At 40.1% G+C, this 21,252-nt stretch overlaps 1 protein-coding gene across 2 annotated transcripts in view; it reads left to right on the plus strand.

Moving 5' to 3' along the window:
• The window catches only part of LOC139756040 (uncharacterized), a 63,132-nt gene extending 45,572 nt beyond the window's left edge, over nt 1-17,560 (plus strand). For both annotated transcript variants that reach the window (XM_071675007.1, XM_071675006.1), the window contains exons 6-9: nt 881-1,026; nt 13,678-13,869; nt 14,885-15,058; nt 15,259-17,560. In XM_071675007.1, the coding sequence (XP_071531108.1) occupies nt 881-1,026; nt 13,678-13,869; nt 14,885-15,058; nt 15,259-17,127 (2,381 nt within the window). In that variant the 3' untranslated portion in view covers nt 17,128-17,560. The remainder of the gene's footprint in view (nt 1-880; nt 1,027-13,677; nt 13,870-14,884; nt 15,059-15,258) is intronic.
• Nucleotides 17,561-21,252: the final 3,692 nt, after the last annotated feature.

Below are 21,252 nucleotides of genomic sequence, written 5' to 3' on the forward strand. Positions count from 1 at the left end.
GTGTAAGATGGTTCTAGGCACCACTTTAATGCTCCTCAGTCAGGACAGTAGTATCACCCTGTGTGGCTGTTGTCAACAACCTACTACCTAATATCCTGCTAGCAGTTTTTTGTGTTTTTCTAACTCTGGTTGGCCTTCCCCTCTTTTTGAAAATCTTTTTCTTGGTACCTTTTGGTGGCCCTGGATATTGGAGCTGATGGGAAGGTGATGTAACCCTTGTGGCAGTAGATTGGCAGAGAGCAAACCCTGTTAGTCATGTAAAGATTTTAGTGATCCAAGAATTAACTGAAAAGTGTTGGCAAAGTAGAGCTTCCACACCAGTTTATGAGGGTAGAAATGAATACTAACCTAATATTCACTGAAGAACATCTCATACTCCAAGGACACTACCTCAGGGGAAAAATGTTTTTCCATTCTTCAAAACATCCCTCTTTCTTCCATCTATCTGTCCCCCATGGAGGTCAAGTCTTTTCCATTGACCTGTAGGGTCTAAGACTGGGGTTGAAATGAGAGAGGAGATTGGCGGTCTTTATGTTGTGGTAAGTTGTGTGAGGGGGTTACAGCTTCATTAGTCATTACAGTATTATTTTCAAGTAAGATTTACCGGCAGATTCTGTAATGCATTTGGGTTATGTCCTATGTGCATTAAGTATGACTATTTTGTGAACCAACTGGAAGAAGTTAAACTATGTCTTTAGTGACCTCAAAGCTAACTTTTATGTGTTAGAGAAGCTGGTATCTAGTCACTTGCCTAGTGCACAGTAGATATTGCCAGCTGTCTGCTTTAGGCAAGTTTGACTCTACAGTGTCCTTTCTGTGTAGGACAGCACAGTATTCATAAAATTATAGCCTGGTTTTGTAAGTTTAATTTCAATTTTAGGAGGTGGAGGACGAGCACGTCGAGGACGCCGAGGAAGAGGCAGAGGCCGACCTCCTAATATAAAACTTGAAGTGAAGCAAGAGGAACCTGTTGAAGTTATTACTGGTCTTGCAGCTAGTGATTCTATTGAATCATTGAAACACCAGGTGAGGAAATTATTATTTAATAAGCTGAAACAGTATACAAGGCATGTTTTCTTTCAGTTGTGGTAAACTAAAATTTCTTAAAAGTCATTTTTTCCTTGATAGGCATTTGAATAGAATATTATATGAATGAATATAAAATATTTAAAGATTACTTTTATTGGAAATGGCTACTAAGAATTTTTTTTTTACTGCTACTGGTTACACTGCAAGCAAGAAGCCACCGTTTGCAATGGTGTATGATAATCAGATGGAAAGAATTGTAGTCTTGTTAAGAACCTTAGTCCAGATGAGTCTATTATTTCCCTGCTCTAAAGTGGAGTGCAGCCTTGAAGATGCAGGAGCCCCATGAAAGGGGTTCTAGGGTTGTCTTCATAAAAATTGTGTAATCTCTGATCATAAAGGAGCTATTTTCAAAGAGGCAGTGAATGTTTCCTTTTACAATGAAAGAATATCAATTTTGAAGGAAAAAACATTACCATCAGCATAACCCTCCAAACATCTTTAAGAGCAGATGACTGATTGGATGTTAAATTGTTTTTTCATACTTGTTCATCATTTCCCACATGGCAAGGTAGTCTATGAATTGACAAAGAACAACCTCGTTGGTTCATATCCACTCAGTAGCTGTCATGTATAATACTCTAAAACCAGAGCCCCCTATTCCTAGCCAAGCCTTACAAACCTTGCCATTTTATGCTTTGGTTCAGTTCAGTGACAGCATGTCAATCCCTGTTGCTACATTGTTCAAATGTGTTTTCTGCCATGCACACTTCTTACTCCTGTAGCATGTTTAGCCCCCAATAACTCAAGGCCTTTTTCTTTCCATCCTTCCATTTCCTTAGTCTCCTGCTTCCCCTTGCTTCCTCCACTTCAGACAGAAGAATCTTCTTAGTCTCCTTCACTCATCCTTTCCATATATCCATGCCATTTCAGCAATACCAAGTTCAGATTTCCCATACATACTGTTTTCACTCCCACACTTCCTTTTTACACTGTCATTTCTTACGCAATTAACTCCGAGCATTATATTATCAGCACGTCCTTCTTTTTCTGTTCTTTTGCATTTAGGACCTGTGACTTGCGCTCATGCAGTACCACTGGGACTACTGTGCTATCATACATACCTGTCTTTACCCTTATGGACAGAGTTCTCACTTTCTATACATTTCTCAAAGCACCCAAGACCTTTTCCCCTCACTCACTCTGTGGTTTACTTCCGCTCTCACAGTTCCATCCTTTGCCATGTCCACTCCTGAGACATCACTTTCTCTAGATTTTCTCCATTCAAACCAGCCTGTCTCTATCCCATATAAAACCTTATAACCTTACTTTCACATTAACCCCCAATATGCTCCTTTTAAACACACTTTTGAACACACATCAGCTTCTGCAGTTTCTCACTTGGGTTTGCCACCAGAGCCATGTCATTTGCAACTAGCAGCTGACTCCCCTACCAGGTAACTCCAGCTTCCAGCATACAATAGATTTGCCCCTTCTCCACAATTCTTGCATGGCCACCCCCTCGAGGGAATTTTAGAAGGGAACAGTCGTCAAAGATATAGATAGATAGATAGCCTTCCTGACCACCCTATCCTAAAACAGAATAAACATCCATGGTGACATCACATACCTACTTTCACTTGGAACCACTCAGACTCCTCCCATCCTGCTCATGTACATGCTTTTCTATCTTGATAAAAAGCTTTCCCTCCACAAAGTGTATTCAAAGCACTTTTAACAAGGCTTTTGTATCATATTTCTGTAAAAGATATTGTTGAAGAAGTGTACTCAGACTTAAGTGGTGTTGGCCAGCTTTGTTAAACAACATTTATTGTGGGGAGACATTTAATAGCTGTGTTTATGCTATGATAAGTACCTGATAATGTAGGTTATCAGTAAAAAAATCCCTGTATAGCTAGCCACACAGTGCTACTGAAGCAGACACTGTGCCTGGGATCTTTTGGTTTGCAACTTATAGCAGAAACTAAGATATCATTTTTAGGCCCAAGTAGTACTTTTTAGGTTATGGACTTGTAATGATAAACTATGATCTGTCAAAACGTTCCAGGCATCTTGACCAAGATGTTCATGAAATAGGGGTATGTATATGTTATATAGTTAAAGCTCTGTTAAGGCTGTGTGAGAAGAAATCCCACAGGGCAGTTCAGTGTTTTTCTGTCTTTGCTTCCCTCACTGCTGATGCAGTTATGAGATGCTCTGAGTTTGATTATAAGTACACATTGTACCTGAAATAGTTATCTTTCTGTGTACTGAAGATGGTCTAAGTCCCTTTGACACCATATGACTCATTTCATTAACATTGGACATAAGGCTTCAGGATCTGTCATTGCCTTCCTTATAAGAGACACAAGGTTATGTTTTTAGGTTCCTGATTATATTAAGAATGGTATAACCAATATCAACACACCTCTTGCATACCTTGAAGACCTAGAGTCCCCAAACTTTAATGTTATGTGGCTCAAGGTTTTTCTCTTGACTACCACACTGTTCCTCTGTTTTGCCTATTGCTCTCCTAATTCTGCGAATTTTATGTATCTTTCCTTGACTATCTAAACTCATGCCATGAAACTGTGGCATCCTCTCACCTGCAAACTGAGATCCTCTACTTAGGGGATTTTGATGATCACCTTAGATGATAGTTGAATTCCTCCAATATGGATTGTGGGGTGGGTTAGGTTGTGGGTGGATTGAAACCCTCGTTTTCCATTCTCAGTTATCCAGAGCATATTATCTCCCACCTTACCCATATTCCTGACAACTTTCCTGATATTCTGGATGTTTTCACCTCTGATCCATTTCGCTATAACTTCACAATCTCACCCTGAATTAGTCCAACTGATCACACTCATAATTATATCTGTTTTAGTAGCACCCCTCCTCTCCAGCAGTCCCTTCTATGTGTAAATACTGGTACCTCAACAGAACTGACTGGAATACCATAGAGAAAATTCTTTTCTGACTCTGGATGAATTACATTCTCTTATCACGTTGATATTCCTGTCTCCACCAAACGCATAGCAGAGGTTATTGTTGCAGGAATAGAAGCATTTGTCCCCTCTTCTTCCAAGATGACTTCTTTCATTCTATGGTTTGACTGTTCCTGTTCTGAGGTCATTTAGGAAAGGGATTAGGCATATCGAGTTTGGAGAAACTCTCTTTCCTTTGACTCCCATTCAGCATTTATCACTATGTGTTATCAGTGCTGGTATACTGTCCTGAGGCAAAGCATTCCTTTGTTTAGAGGAAATGTGACAAGCTCTCCTTGTCATCCACTGATAGGTCTTTCTGTTGTTTAGCTACAGACATTGCTAACAACTTCTGTTGCTCTACCTTTCCTTCACTCTTCTGTTCTGACAGTACTATAGTTGTCTCTCCTGTAGACAAAGCAACTCTCTTTGGTTCCCGTTTCTCCTTTAACTCTTTTCAGACTGTCCAAAGAGCACTTCTTTTTCTAAAAACAAGCAAGTCTTGTGATCCTGATGGCATCCATCCCCATGTACTAAAAGATTGTGCCTCTGATCTTGCACCTGTGCTTGCTCATGTGTTAAGTTTCTGTTTAAAAGCCAGAACTTTTCCTTCTTGGAAGTATGCTTTGGAACATCCCATGCCTTAGAAAGGTGACCATTCTAATCTCTTGAACTGTCATGCTGTTGCTTTGAAATCTGCCATTTCCAAAATCTTTGAATCCCTTCTCAACTCCCATATCTTTAGACATCTTGAATTTCAGTCTTCTCTCTGATCACTAGCATGGCTCCCATAAGGCAAGATCTGCTGGATATTCTTTCCTATCTTACTAATATCTGGTCATCATACCAGGAAGATTTTGGGAATCCCATGGAGTTGCTCTTGACATATCCAAAGCTTTTGACAGGGTATGGCATCAGGGTCTCATCTTTATGCTCCCCTATTTTGGCTTCCCTCTCTCACTATGCTCCCTCATATTTATCTTTCTCACAGGCAGATTCATCTCCTTGTTTGTTGATGGATCAGCCTCCCCTACTTTCTCCATCCACAGCATTGTCCCTCAAAGCTTTGTCCTGACTCCTACACTCTCTCTCCATATTATCAATGATTTCCTATCTTCCATAAATAACCAAACGCACTCATACACTGATGAGTCAGTTAGCATTGCGCCTTAGCTCAACTTCCTTAGAGAACTAGGACTTTGACAGGATATCAGTTTCCAACCATCTCTATCGAAAATTCCTAACGACTTTACCCTCTTCTTTGACAGTTCTGTAAATCCACCTCTTTACTCAGTGAACATATGTGGTATTAGTGTAATATCCACTCTGTCTTGGAAACCCCACATTAAGGAAATAACTTAAGTCTGCCTGTAAGAAAACTTGCCTCTAGGAAACTGGGAGTCCTGTTTAGATGTAGAAATTTCTTTTCTTCTGGACAGCTGCACATGTTATACAAATGATTGATCTGTCCTTATATGTAGTACTGCTCTCACAGAGTTAAGTAGAAACCAGTCTGACTTACAAATTCTCCCAGGCTTACTTCAAAACTTGACCTGCTTGCCCTGTGCTGGCAATGTTGGTTCATTCTCTCTTCTCTATAAGTATTACTTTGTTTTTTTGCACTTGAGAGCTGGCTGATTGTGTACCTCTGCCACTGGCTAGACCACTCAGTACTTGGCATGGTGCTACACCACATGATTATTGTGCGACAATTGGCAACTCAATGGTGGGCTGTTTTCATAACTGTTTCTTTCCCTACACCTTAAAGCCTTGGAACTGTCTATCTCATGACTTTCCTGATAACTGCAATCTGGCACAATTTGGTAAACAGAGAAGAGGTAGTGAAAGCTTTGCGGAAGATGAAAGCCGGCAAGGCAGCAGGTTTGGATGGTATTGCAGTGGAATTTATTAAAAAAGGGGGTGACTGTATTGTTGACTGGTTGGTAAGGTTATTTAATGTATGTATGACTCATGGTGAGGTGCCTGAGGATTGGCGGAATGCGTGCATAGTGCCATTGTACAAAGGCAAAGGGGATAAGAGTGAATGCTCAAATTACAGAGGTATAAGTTTGTTGAGTATTCCTGGTAAATTATATGGGAGGGTATTGATTGAGAGGGTGAAGGCATGTACAGAGCATCAGATTGGGGAAGAGCAGTGTGGTTTCAGAAGTGGTAGAGGATGTGTGGATCAGGTGTTTGCTTTGAAGAATGTATGTGAGAAATACTTAGAAAAGCAAATGGATTTGTATTTAGCATTTATGGATCTGGAGAAGGCATATGATAGAGTTGATAGAGATGCTCTGTGGAAGGTATTAAGAATATATGGTGTGGGAGGAAAGTTGTTAGAAGCAGTGAAAAGTTTTTATCGAGGACGTAAGGCATGTGTACGTGTAGGAAGAGAGGAAAGTGATTGGTTCTCAGTGAATGTAGGTTTGCGGCAGGGGTGTGTGATGTCTCCATGGTTGTTTAATTTGTTTATGGATGGGGTTGTTAGGGAGGTAAATGCAAGAGTTTTGGAAAGAGGGGCAAGTATGAAGTCTGTTGGGGATGAGAGAGCTTGGGAAGTGAGTCAGTTGTTGTTCGCTGATGATACAGCGCTGGTGGCTGATTCATGTGAGAAACTGCAGAAGCTGGTGACTGAGTTTGGTAAAGTGTGTGGAAGAAGAAAGTTAAGAGTAAATGTGAATAAGAGCAAGGTTATTAGGTACAGTAGGGTTGAGGGTCAAGTCAATTGGGAGGTGAGTTTGAATGGAGAAAAACTGGAGGAAGTGAAGTGTTTTAGATATCTGGGAGTGGATCTGGCAGCGGATGGAACCATGGAAGCGGAAGTGGATCATAGGGTGGGGGAGGGGGCGAAAATTCTGGGGGCCTTGAAGAATGTGTGGAAGTCGAGAACATTATCTCGGAAAGCAAAAATGGGTATGTTTGAAGGAATAGTGGTTCCAACAATGTTGTATGGTTGCGAGGCGTGGGCTATGGATAGAGTTGTGCGCAGGAGGATGGATGTGCTGGAAATGAGATGTTTGAGGACAACGTGTGGTGTGAGGTGGTTTGATCGAGTGAGTAACGTAAGGGTAAGAGAGATGTGTGGAAATAAAAAGAGCGTGGTTGAGAGAGCAGAAGAGGGTGTTTTGAAGTGGTTTGGGCACATGGAGAGAATGAGTGAGGAAAGATTGACCAAGAGGATATATGTGTCGGAGGTGGAGGGAACGAGGAGAAGAGGGAGACCAAATTGGAGGTGGAAAGATGGAGTGAAAAAGATTTTGTGTGATCGGGGCCTGAACATGCGGGAGGGTGAAAGGAGGGCAAGGAATAGAGTGAATTGGAGCGATGTGGTATACTGGGGTTGACGTGCTGTCAGTGGATTGAATCAAGGCATGTGAAGCGTCTGGGGTAAACCATGGAAAGCTGTGTAGGTATGTATATTTGCGTGTGTGGACGTATGTATATACATGTGTATGGGGGGGGGTTGGGCCATTTCTTTCGTCTGTTTCCTTGCGCTACCTCGCAAACGCGGGAGACAGCGACAAAGTATAAAAAAATATATATATATATATATATATATATATATATATATATATATATATATATATATTATATTTTTTTATTATACTTTGTCGCTGTCTCCCGCGTTTGCGAGGTAGCGCAAGGAAACAGACGAAAGAAATGGCCCAACTCCCCCCCATACACATGTATATACATACGTCCACACACGCAAATATACATACCTACACAGCTTTCCATGGTTTACCCCAGACGCTTCACATGCCTTGATTCAATCCACTGACAGCACGTCAACCCCAGTATACCACATCGCTCCAATTCACTCTATTCCTTGCCCTCCTTTCACCCTCCCGCATGTTCAGGCCCCGATCACACAAAATCTTTTTCACTCCATCTTTCCACCTCCAATTTGGTCTCCCTCTTCTCCTCGTTCCCTCCACCTCCGACACATATATCCTCTTGGTCAATCTTTCCTCACTCATTCTCTCCATGTGCCCAAACCACTTCAAAACACCCTCTTCTGCTCTCTCAACCACGCTCTTTTTATTTCCACACATCTCTCTTACCCTTACGTTACTCACTCGATCAAACCACCTCACACCACACGTTGTCCTCAAACATCTCATTTCCAGCACATCCATCCTCCTGCACACAACTCTATCCATAGCCCACGCCTCGCAACCATACAACATTGTTGGAACCACTATTCCTTCAAACATACCCATTTTTGCTTTCCGAGATAATGTTCTCGACTTCCACACATTCTTCAAGGCCCCCAGAATTTTCGCCCCCTCCCCCACCCTATGATCCACTTCCGCTTCCATGGTTCCATCCGCTGCCAGATCCACTCCCAGATATCTAAAACACTTCACTTCCTCCAGTTTTTCTCCATTCAAACTCACCTCCCAATTGACTTGACCCTCAACCCTACTGTACCTAATAACCTTGCTCTTATTCACATTCACTCTTAACTTTCTTCTTCCACACACTTTACCAAACTCAGTCACCAGCTTCTGCAGTTTTTCACATGAATCAGCCACCAGCGCTGTATCATCAGCAAACAACAACTGACTCACTTCCCAAGCTCTCTCATCCCCAACAGACTTCATACTTGCCCCTCTTTCCAAAACTCTTGCATTTACCTCCCTAACAACCCTATCCATAAACAAATTAAACAACCATGGAGACATCACACACCCCTGCCGCAAACCTACATTCACTGAGAACCAATCACTTTCCTCTCTTCCTACACGTACACATGCCTTACGTCCTCGATAAAAACTTTTCACTGCTTCTAACAACTTTCCTCCCACACCATATATTCTTAATACCTTCCACAGAGCATCTCTATCAACTCTATCATATGCCTTCTCCAGATCCATAAATGCTACATACAAATCCATTTGCTTTTCTAAGTATTTCTCACATACACTCTTCAAAGCAAACACCTGATCCACACATCCTCTACCACTTCTGAAACCACACTGCTCTTCCCCAATCTGATGCTCTGTACATGCCTTCACCCTCTCAATCAATACCCTCCCATATAATTTACCAGGAATACTCAACAAACTTATACCTCTGTAATTTGAGCACTCACTCTTATCCCCTTTGCCTTTGTACAATGGCACTATGCACGCATTCCGCCAATCCTCAGGCACCTCACCATGAGTCATGCATACATTAAATAACCTTACCAACCAGTCAACAATACAGTCACCCCCTTTTTTAATAAATTCCACTGCAATACCATCCAAACCTGCTGCCTTGCCGGCTTTCATCTTCCACAAAGCTTTCACTACCTCTTCTCTGTTTACCAAATCATTTTCCCTCTCACTTTGCACACCACCTCGACCAAACCACCCTATATCTGCCATATATATTTTATTATTATTATTTTGCTTTGTCGCTGTCTCCCACGTTAGTGAGGTAGCGCAAGGAAACACACGAAAGAATGGCCCAACCCACCCACATACAAATGTATATACATATAACCTTGCTCATATTCACATTTACTCTCAGCTTTCTTCTTTCACACGTTTTACCAAACTCAGTCACCATCTTCTGCAGTTTCTCACCTGAATCAGCCATCAGCGCTGTATCATCAGCGAACAACAACTGACTCACATCCCAAGTTGTCTCATCCACAACAGACTGCATACTTGCCCCTTTCTCAAAATTCTTGCATTCACCTCCCTAACAACCCCATCCATAACAAATTAAACAACCATGGAGACACACGCACCCCTGCCGCAAACCGACATTCACTGAGAACCAATCACTTTCCTCTCTTCCTACTCATACACATGCCTTACATCCTCAATAAAAACTTTTCACTGCTTCTAACAACTTGCTTCTCACACCGTATATTCTTAATACCTTCCACAGAGTATCTCTATCAACTCTATCATATGCCTTCTCCAGATCCATAAATGCTACATACAAATCCATTTGCTTTACTGAGTATTTCTCGCATACATTCCTCAAAGCAAACACCTGATCCACACATCCTCTACCACTTCTGAAACCCACACTGCTCCTCTCCAATCTGATGCTCTGTACATCCCTTCACCCTCTCAGTCAATACCTTCCCATATCATTTATCAGGAATACTCAACAAACTTTTGCCTCTATAATTTGAACACTCACCTTTATCCCCTTTGCCTTTGTACAATGGCACTATGCATGCATTCTGCCAATCCTCAGGCACCTCACCATGAGTCATACATACATTAAATATCCTTAACAAGAAGTCAACAACACAGTCACCCCCTTTTTTGATAAATTCCACTGTAATACCATTGAAACCCACTGCCTTGCCGGCTTTCATCTTCCGCAAAGCTTTTACTACATGTTCTCTGTTTACCAAATCATTCCCCTAACCCTCTCATTTCGCACATCACCTCGACCAGAACACCCTTTATCTGCCACTCTTATCGTCAAACACATTCAACAAACCTTCAAAATACTCACTCCATCTCCTTCTCATCACCACTACTTGTTATCACCTCCCCATTTGCCCCCTTCACCGATGTTCCCATTTGTTCTCTTGTCTTACACACTTCATTTACCTCCTTCCAAAACATCTTTTTATTCTCCCTAAAATTTAATGATACTCTCTCACCCCAACTCTCATTTGCCCTCTTTTTTACCTCTTGCACCTTTCTCTTGACCTCCTGCCTCTTTCTTTTATACATCTCCCAGTCATTTGCACTATTTCCATGCAAAAATTGTCCAAATGCCTCTCTTTCTCTTTCTTGTTTAAAAAGAGAGATATACATAATTGCCCATATACTTACATATCAACATATACATACACACACACAGACATATACATATATATGCATATATATACTCTTTTTATTTCCACACATCACTCTTACCCTTTCAGCACTTACTCGATCATACCACCTCATACCACATATTGTCCTCAAACATCTCATTTCCATCACATCCACCCTTCTCCGTACAACCCTTTCTGTAGCCCATGCCTCGCAACCTGTAACATTGTTAAACTACTATTCCTTCAGAGATATTCATTTTTGCTCTCCGTCAAACTACTATTCTTTCAGAGATATCCATTTTTGCTCTCCGATATATCATTTTCTCCTTCCGCACATTCTGCGTCGCTCCCAGAACCTTTGCCCCCTCCCCCCCATGACTCCCTTCTGCCTTCATGGTTCCATCTGCTGCTAAGTTCACTCCCAGATATCTAAAACACTTCACTTCCTCCAATCTTTCTTTATTCAAACTTAGATCCCAATAAACTTGTCCCTCAACCCTGCTGAACCTAATAACCTTGCTCTTATATTGATATGCATGTGGGTGTATGTATATATGTGTTTATATGAGTGGATGGTTCTTTCTTTGTCTATTTCTTGGTGCTAGCTTGCTAACACGGGAAACTACAATCAAGTATAATAAAATGAAATGATTACTTTTGCTTGTTTGCGAAATGCAAGTCCAGAACCACAAACTCCATTGGCCCACTTAAAACAGAAGGTAAATTTATATAAAGATGACTTCCAAGAGATGAGTAAGATTATGAAAAGGCAGTATGAATTGGTGTTCAGTGAACCAAAAGCATTTGAAATAAATGACCCAGCAGACTTCTTCCTAAACAGTAATCCCTTAAGTGTACACATAACAGATATCTTCTCAACACAAGATTTCGAGAGGGAAATTGAGAGCATGCCCATGCACTCAGCCTCAGGCCCAGACTCATGGAACTCAAGTCTTCATAAAAAGAATTCAAGATACCTCCATTATGTGCACTAAATATCCTCTGGAGAAAAAAGAATCTAGTTCCTGATATCATTTCCAAGAGTCTGAAAGTGACCTAAAACGCCCCCCCTTTTGGCAAAGGTGGAAGCAAAGCAATTGCATGAAACTATCAATCGATAGCATTGACATTGTACATCATTAAAATCTTTTAACAAATCCTAAAATGCAAGCTGACAAGATTTATGGAAGTGAACAAACTACACAACATAGGAGAACATGGTTTCAGGGCAGGAAGATTTTGCCTCTTTCAGGTGCTTGACCATTATGTTAGGATTATTGAAGCTTTGGAAAACAAAGATGTTGACCTGATTTACATGGACTTTGCAAAAGTATTTTTCATATTTGACCATGGTGTCTTAGCATGTAAGATGCAAAAATTGGGAATAACCAGAGAATTTGCAAGATGGATGCACAACTCTATACTGATAAATCACAACACATAGTTGTAAACCATGCCGTATCCATTGCCTCCTCATTAAAAAACTCAGTTCCCCCAAGGAACTGTTCTTGCACCCCTCGTTTACATCATTCTTATATCTGAAATTGATGCAGACAGTTTCATATCATCCTTTGCAGATGATGCAAAAATGAATATGAAAATCACATCAACAGATGATGCTGAAAGGCTTCAACTGGGCAACTGAGTACAATGTGCTTTTCAATGAAGATAAATTTCAACTCCTTTGGTATGGTGAAAATGAAGAAATCACAAATATAAAAGAACACAGAATACTAGACAGATACAGATGCTGTCATAAGCCAGATGAATAATGTGAGAGACCTTGGAGTAATAATGTCTAATGACCTAACCTTCAGTGAACACAGCAAAACAATGGTTGCCTCATTTAGAAGGGTGGCAAACTGGATCCTGTGGATGTTCAAGACAAGGAAAGAAAAATTTTTTTATTCAAGGTACTAATTCTTATACGAATTGAATATTGTTGCATTTTAACATCAGCCCACAGAGCAACTGAAATTGCAGATTTAGAAAGTGTCCAGAGACCTTTCACAGCTTATCTGAATGTGGTAAAGGAGCTATACTTTCTTGAGCACAGATGGGAGAAGCATATCATCATCTGTACTTGGAAAATCCTAGAAGGTATGGTTTCCAACTTACATTTGGAAATAACATCCTCCTGGTACAACAGGCATGGAAGACTTTGTAGAATACTACCTCTAAAATCCAAAGATGCGACGGGCACAAAAAGAATGAACCCCTGAAACATCCAGGGCTCCAAGACCCTTCAGCACCTTTCCTACATCCGTCAGAAACCATTTGTGGAAGAGTTCAAGAGTGCATTGAACATGTACCTTCAAGGTGTACAAGACCTACCAGGCTTTGGGGGCTGTATGGGCCTGAGGGTTGTGACTTCCAACAGCTTGTTTGACCAATGACCCAATCCAACAGCCTGGGCCTAGTCTGGGCTGTGGGAGTGAAGACTGTCAAAGGCTGCACAAGGTATCTACAAGGTAATTTGTGAAAGTACAGCTAGCTTCCAACAGGATATAACATTGCGCATTTCTCCGTGCTACTGGCAAGAAAAGCCAGTCTTTACAAATATTGCTTGGGGTCTACATACCATTGAATGTTTAAATGTTGCTTGGATCCTTTTAGGAGAAAGATGATGATTTTATTTATCTATAATTTCCCTGGGACCTCCAGACCCCCTTCTCTGGAAGATCCTGTAGCTCCAAAGCTGTATTACTTCCAGTAGCAGAAAAACAGTGTAAGTTCTTTGATGAGACTTTACTCCCAGTAATGCTGTACATCCTTGCTTAAGGTGACTTTTCACTCATAACGTAACCTAATTGTGTCTTGTCAATTACTGTTAGGACCTGTCATTAATCCTAACTGATATAGGATTATTACTTTCAGGGTTTTCTCAGTTCCTCGGACAGCAATGATGGCCTGGGTGAAAGATTAGACGAGGGCCTAGGAGATGATGCAGGAGCTGATATGCTAATGGTTGAGGAAGAAATCTTAGAGGACTCTGCTGTAGTTGAAGCTGTGGAGGATGTTATGGAGGTGGATGGATTAGATCTAGAGGATAATGAAGGATGTGTCCAGGTGAGCATTTTTTTTCTTTATTATGATTTATTTATTTCAGATGAGATGAAATTATAGACTTATGACAGGGGTATATTTCCACTAGATTCAAATGTCTATTATTTTTAGAGATATTAGAAATATAGGAAGATATACTTGGGCTTTAAAACTGCTGTAGCAGTGATTAAGAATATTGAGTGTAAGTTGGACAGTTTTGATTGTAAGTTTGTAAGTATAAGTGTTAGTGTCATCACATGCAATATTTGCTGTTGTTTTTGTTACTTTTTTGTTAGTGCTAATGACTGCCAGACCTATCAGCCACATCTAAAGAAAATGTCTTAGTTGAGCATGAAACTTTATGATAGCCACAAGTTTATCATCTCTTGTATCGCTGACATGGTTCCCAGTTTGATCTTTTGATGTGTATTAATTGCAAATTCCTCTATTCAGTTTATTTTCACAAAAACAGTTGCATTTCCTATTTTAAAGAGAATATAGATTTTGCAGTATGAGAATAGTTTCCACTACCCATCAGCCGGAACATAGCCTTTTATTAGATGTGAAAAGATATACTGAAAATGGAACGTCATAAGGGAAATATTACTTAATATTACTTTCATATTTGTGAAAGAATTTGAGTCGGTGAAACAGCTACATCTGCTTTATACCCTGCCATTACTGAAGTTGAATTCTGGACTCTACCTTTAGTTACTATTTTGAGATGTAGTGCTAGTGAAGCAGTACTGGGATGGCTCCTGTTTAGTTTAGAAAAAGCTTTGGATCTGTACTTTAGGGTGATGGGTGTTTTCATGATTTGTTTTTTTGGGTTTGTTACATTGGTATTTGTTGTCCTCTGGAACTAATGCTAGACTAGGTTTTAGGTTTTTATGACATATTTATTGTCACAACACAGAAAGAAGTCTCTACTTCATCAAAACTTCATGATGATTGCTACACCTTTTGTATTTGTGTAAATGATTTTACTGTTCGGTAGTTTATACAGTGAAAGACTCATCTAATCTGATTTGCTCTACAGATTAGTGGTATAACTCTAACTTCCTTAAGCAGTCATGAATTGGGTGTTGAGCATGACTCACAAGATTTACACACAGACCAGCATCTGCTAGAAGATGGAGTTGAGAAATATAAATGTCGTTTTTGTTCCCTCAAGATGAGTGTGTTTGCTGACATTCAGACACATGTGCGGGAGGTGAGTTTTAATTTTCAGACTGCATTTTGCTAGATTTACTTGCCTTATTGATAGGTACATGTAACCTTTTAGGTAGGTATGATTAGATTTGTATTACCTCTGCAAATGTCATATACTGCATGCTAAGAAAAGTAACTACTTTTAAGAAAGTAAGATTAGTAGTATGAAAAGTAGTAGTATAATCTGCCATTCTTTTTCAGTCTCATCCTGAACGCATGTTTGAATGTGAAGTTTGTCAAGAACGACTTGCAACCAAACCTGAGTTAGTTTCTCACTTGGAAATGCATATTGCCTCAGGAGAGAAGCCATATGCTTGTACAGTGTGCCAACGCAGATATGCTCTTCCCAGGCAGTTAAAAGGGCATGTTAGACATCACATGAATAAAACCTTTGCCTGTTCACAATGTTCAAAGAGATTCCGATCTGGAGCCTCACTTCAGGAACACTTCAATGTTCACACTGGAAATCGTCCATATGGATGTGACCAGTGCTGCAAAAAATTTACTTCAAAACACATCCTTAAGACACACATGAAAACGCATGGGGTGCGTCATAGACCACACCAGTGCAGGACTTGTGGGAAAAATTTTCTAACCTCACATCACTTGAATGATCACTTAAATGTTCATGAAGGAAAGAAAAATTTCATATGTGAAACATGTGGCAAACCTTTTGCCACACAGAGAAGCTTAGATTTACATGCCATTACTCACTCAGGGATTAAAAACTTTGCTTGTTCAATATGTCAGAAATCTTTTGCTAGAAAAGGTGAGGTAGAGGACCATGAGCGAACTCATACTGGTGAAAAACCTTTCCAGTGTGAAATCTGTGGATCCACCTTTAGTCAGAGAAGTAACCTACAGTCCCACAAGAGAACTACACATTTTCAAGAAAAGAGATACCATTGTAATCAATGCAACAAGGCATTTAAGAGGAAGAGGCTTTTGGTTTATCATGTCATGAGTGTACACACTGGTGAGAGGCCTTATAAATGTGAGCATTGTAGTGCTTGCTTTGTCTATCCAGAACATTATAAAAAGCATTTAAGAATCCACACTGGTGAAAAGCCATTCAAATGTGATATATGTGGTAAGTCTTTCAATTCAAGAGATAATCGCAATGCTCATAAATTTATTCATTCTGATAAAAAACCATATGAATGTTTACTTTGTGGTGCTGGCTTCATGCGTAAGCCTATGTTAGCCTCTCATCTTCAGCAACATGGTCATACAGAAGACATTGAAACTTATATTAAAGTCAACCCTCCAACTGTTGTGGCTGCTGATATCACAGGTGATGCTGTTTCAAGTCCAGCTGGAACTGTTCGCACTATGAAGTTAGATGAAGAACAGAGTTTGGAACCAAGTTTAGATGGACCTGTACAGCTGGTGCGTGGTGGTGTGAGAGATGGTGAAACGGTGGAAGTTGTTTCAAGACCAGTTCATATAATAGAAGCAGATGAATTACCACGATACATCATTCATACCACAGGGGGTGGAGAGAGAAATGAGGAAGGTGTTGGCCATTTCTTTGCTTCCCTTCAGGGTCAGGTAGTAGAAGTTCGTGCTGAAGACATTGAACGGTACACTGATCTTACAGCAGACCAAATGACACAAGTTGCACAAGTGGCAGCTCAAGTGGTAACAGCTCAGCCTGCAAATAGCAGTATCCAGCAAGTAGCTGTTTCCAGTGATCTTCGCCCATTAAATATTCAGCTTGAACCTGCTACACGTGAAATTACTCTACAAACCCAAACATCTAGTGGTCGTGAAGTTTCTGCTTCTGTTGGTGTTTCCACAGCTGCTAATGTTACAACACGTGATGTTACCTTGCCAACTATTAGTCAAGTGCAGGGATCTGCTGGAGCAACAGTCCTGGTAGGTGGGCGACAAATGCAGTATGAATCAGGAGGGCTTGGTCAAGGCACTTTGAGGAAAGTCTTGACTGATAGGGAAGAGTTGCGTACTATTGCTGTGCACAACATGACAGCTGCTTCTGACTCGCGTACTGTTCGGTCATGGCCACAACAAAGTATAAATACATCAACAAATAATTTCATTGGGAATTGATTACTATACCTTAATATCAGTCAGTATGAAGCTACAATGTATGCTAAGGATAATTGGGTCTTGAATTACCTTTCATGATGTTGGGCTTTAAGATGCTTTATATGTTAAAAATTTGAAGATGTAAATGTTTAGCTCTATTTTTGGAAGTTGGATTGTTAATGCTTTGTTGTTACAAGTATATCTTTAGAGGAATTTAAATTAATGTAATATTTCCTTATAAGCATATGCATATTCATAAATATTCCAAATGTCAGTGATAACATTCCTATATAACATAAGTGTGTAGCTGTACAAACCATTGAAAAAGTAGATCATATTTGTGAGGAAGTTACTAGGAATAAGAGAAATGCCTTCCATTCTGTAAGATTAATGATTTTTCATGGCAGTTTGTTCAAGAGTTTTTTAAATAAGCATGTACTAGGACTGTTTACTTTCTGAGTGAATTAGTGTTTATATTGATTAAAGCTGTATGTTACTAACTCTATTTACTGTAGAATTAAAACCTATGAAAATATATATATATATTTTTTTTTTTTTGCTTTGTCGCTGTCTCCCGCGTTTGCGAGGTAGCGCAAGGAAACAGACGAAAGAAATGGCCCAACCCACCCCCATACACATGTATATACATACGTCCACACACGCAAATATACATACCTACACAACTTTCCATGGTTTACCCCAGACGCTTCACATGCCTTGATTCAATCCACTGACAGCACGTCAACCCCGGTATACCACATCGCTCCAATTCACTCTATTCCTTGCCCTCCTTTCACCCTCCTGCATATTCAGGGCCCGATCCCACAAAATCTTTTTCACTCCATCTTTCCACCTCCAATTTGGTCTCCCTCTTCTCCTCGTTCCCTCCACCTCCGACACATATATTCTCTTGGTCAATCTTTCCTCACTCATTCTCTCCATGTGCCCGAACCATTTCAAAACACCCTCTTCTGCTCTCTCAACCATGCTCTTTTTATTTCCACACATCTCTCTTACCCTTACGTTACTTACTCGATCAAACCACCTCACACCACACATTGTCCTCAAACATCTCATTTCCAGCACATCCATCCTCCTGCACACAACTCTATCCATAGCCCAAGCCTCGCAACCATACAACATTGTTGGAACCACTATTCCTTCAAACATACCCATTTTTGCTTTCCGAGATAATGTTCTCGACTTCCACACATTCTTCAAGGCTCCCAGAATTTTCACCCCCTCCCCCACCCTATGATCCACTTCCGCTTCCATGGTTCCATCCGCTGCCAGATCCACTCCCAGATATCTAAAACACTTCACTTCCTCCAGTTTTTCTCCATTCAAACTCACCTCCCAATTGACTTGACCCTCAACCCTACTGTACCTAATAACCTTGCTCTTATATATATATATATTCTTTCATACTATTCGCCATTTCCCGCATTAGCGAGGTTGCGTTAAGAACAGAGGACTGGACCTTTGAGGGAATATCCTCACCTGGCCCCCTTCTCTGTTCCTTCTTTTGGAAAATTAAAATTGAGAGGGGAGGATTTCCAGCCCCACGCTCCCTTCCCTTTTAGTCGCCTTCTACGACACGCAGGGAATACGTGGGAAGTATTCTTGCTCCCCTATCCCCAGGGAAGTATATATATATATATATATATATATATATATATATATATATATATATATATATATATATATATAATTGGAGTGCTTGGCATACGATATACTTGAGAAGAATATATATATATATATATATATATATATATATATATATATATTTTTTTTTTTTTTTTTTTTTTTTTTCCAAAAGAAGGAACAGAGAAGAGGGCCAGGTGAGGATATTCCCTCAAAGGCCCAGTCCTCTGTTCTTAACGCTACCTCGCTATCGCGGGAAATGGCGAATAGTATGAAAAAAAAAAAAAATATATATATATATATATATATATATATATATATATATATATATGCAGTAAAATTCTGAATGTAGTTAAGCAAAGAGCTATCCTAGGGTTCCATATTTTCATTTAGAAATAATACTGGTATATCACATATTTTCAAATCATGTTGCACAAAATGTAGGCAGTTTTATGTATATATTTTAAAAGATTTGTCTTTGTCAGTAGTTTTCAGAGTATTTGATCTGTTTATTGGTTGAGAACAAATTGTGGCATTTCTCATTTCTTGCATTCTCTCATTACCTTGTACTATTTAGCATCATGAATGGTGCTATCTGTGATGTTAAACTTAGAGGATTTGTAAGTGACATAATTTTTTCTTGTGAATATTCTAGCGCATCCCAGATTCGAAATGCTTGGGACCAAGAGGTCTTTGGAAAATTGATAAGTCTGTATATTTATTTGATAAACTTATGTAATAACTTTATCAGTTGTTTTTAATATAACATAAATTGCAATATGTAATTATGTAAGCAAATAAAGTTATTTCATTATTCTGTTACACTCACAAATGTTATTATATTCACAAATCAACTATAAGTACTTCACCCTAGTGTGCTCACCGCTTGCTGTAAATAGTTTCATGCTGACTGACGGGCAGATACCATGTAAACGTTGACACCCACTCCACTGTGCACTACAATCACTTAAACATTTGCCAGAATACCCTGTTTTTCTTAAAACATGCCAGGATACCCTTTTCTCTTTCTTTCATACTTGATTGCTATTTCCCACAGAGAGGTAGTGCCAGGAACAGACAAAGAAAGGCCACATCCATTTACATCCATGCTTAAAATGTATAATTCACCGAACCACAGCTCCCTATCCACTACCATGCCCACAGACCTTTTCATAATTTGTCCCAAATGGTTCAGTCCATTGACAGCACATCAACGCTTGTATACCACATCACTCTAGTTGACTCTGTCCCTGGCACACCTTTCACCTTCTGTCATGTTTAGGCCCTGATTGCTGAAAATCTTTTTCACTTCATCCTTCCATCTTCAGTTTGGTCTCCTTGTTCTTGTTTCCTCCACTTCTGACACATATATTCTCTTTGTCAACCTTTCCTCTCTTTGTCTCTTTATATGTCCAAACCATTGTAGTACACTCTTTTCAGTTCTCTCAACCACACACACACCACACCTCTCCCTTAAACTTTCATTAATTACTTGATTAAAGCACAATTCACCACATGTTCTCCTCAAACATTATATTGGTAACACACCAACCCTCCTTCACACAGGGTTATCTGTAGTCCATGCCTCACATTCATATAATAACATTGGGATTACTATTTTTATTATTTTTTAAATTATACTTTGTCGCTGTCTCCCCCGTTAGCGAGGTAGCGCAAGAAAACAGATGAAAGAATGGCCCAACCCACCCACCTACACATGTACATACATAAATGCCCACACATGCACACATACATACCGATACATTTCAACATATACATACATATACATGCACATACTCATACTTACTGCCTTCATCCATTCCAGTCGCCACCCCGCCACTTATGAAATGGCACCCCCCTCCGCCACATGCGTGCGAGGTAATGCTAGGAAAAGACAGCAAAGGCCACATTCTTTCACACTCAGTCTCTAGCTGTCATGTATAATGCACCAAAACCAGACCTCCTTTTCCACATCCAGGCCCCACAAAACTTTCCATGGTTTACCCCAGACGATTCACATGCCCTGGTTCAATCCATTGACAGCACGTTGACCCCGGTATACCACCGTTCCAATTCACTCTATTCCTTGCACGCCTTTCACCCTCCTGTATGTTCAGGCCCTGATCACTCAAAATCTTTTTCATTCCGTCCTTCCACCACCAATTTGGTCTCCCACTTCTCCTCGTTCCCTCCACCTCTGACACATATATCCTCTTGGTCAATTTTTCCTCACTCATTCTCTCCATGTGACCAAACCATTTCAATACACCCTCTTCTGCTCTCTCAACCATTCTTCTTATTACCATACACCTCTCTTACCTTTTCATTACTTACTCAATCAAACCACCCCACACCATATATTGTCCTCAAACATCTCATTTCCAACATATCCACCCTCCCTCGCACAACCCTATCTATAGCCCATGCCTTGCATCCATATAACATTGTTGGAACCACCATTCTTGAACTTCAACATACCCAATTTTGCTCTCCGAGATAATG

Source organism: Panulirus ornatus, chromosome 20, assembly GCF_036320965.1.
Source record: "Panulirus ornatus isolate Po-2019 chromosome 20, ASM3632096v1, whole genome shotgun sequence".
Lineage (NCBI taxonomy): Eukaryota > Metazoa > Arthropoda > Malacostraca > Decapoda > Palinuridae > Panulirus > Panulirus ornatus.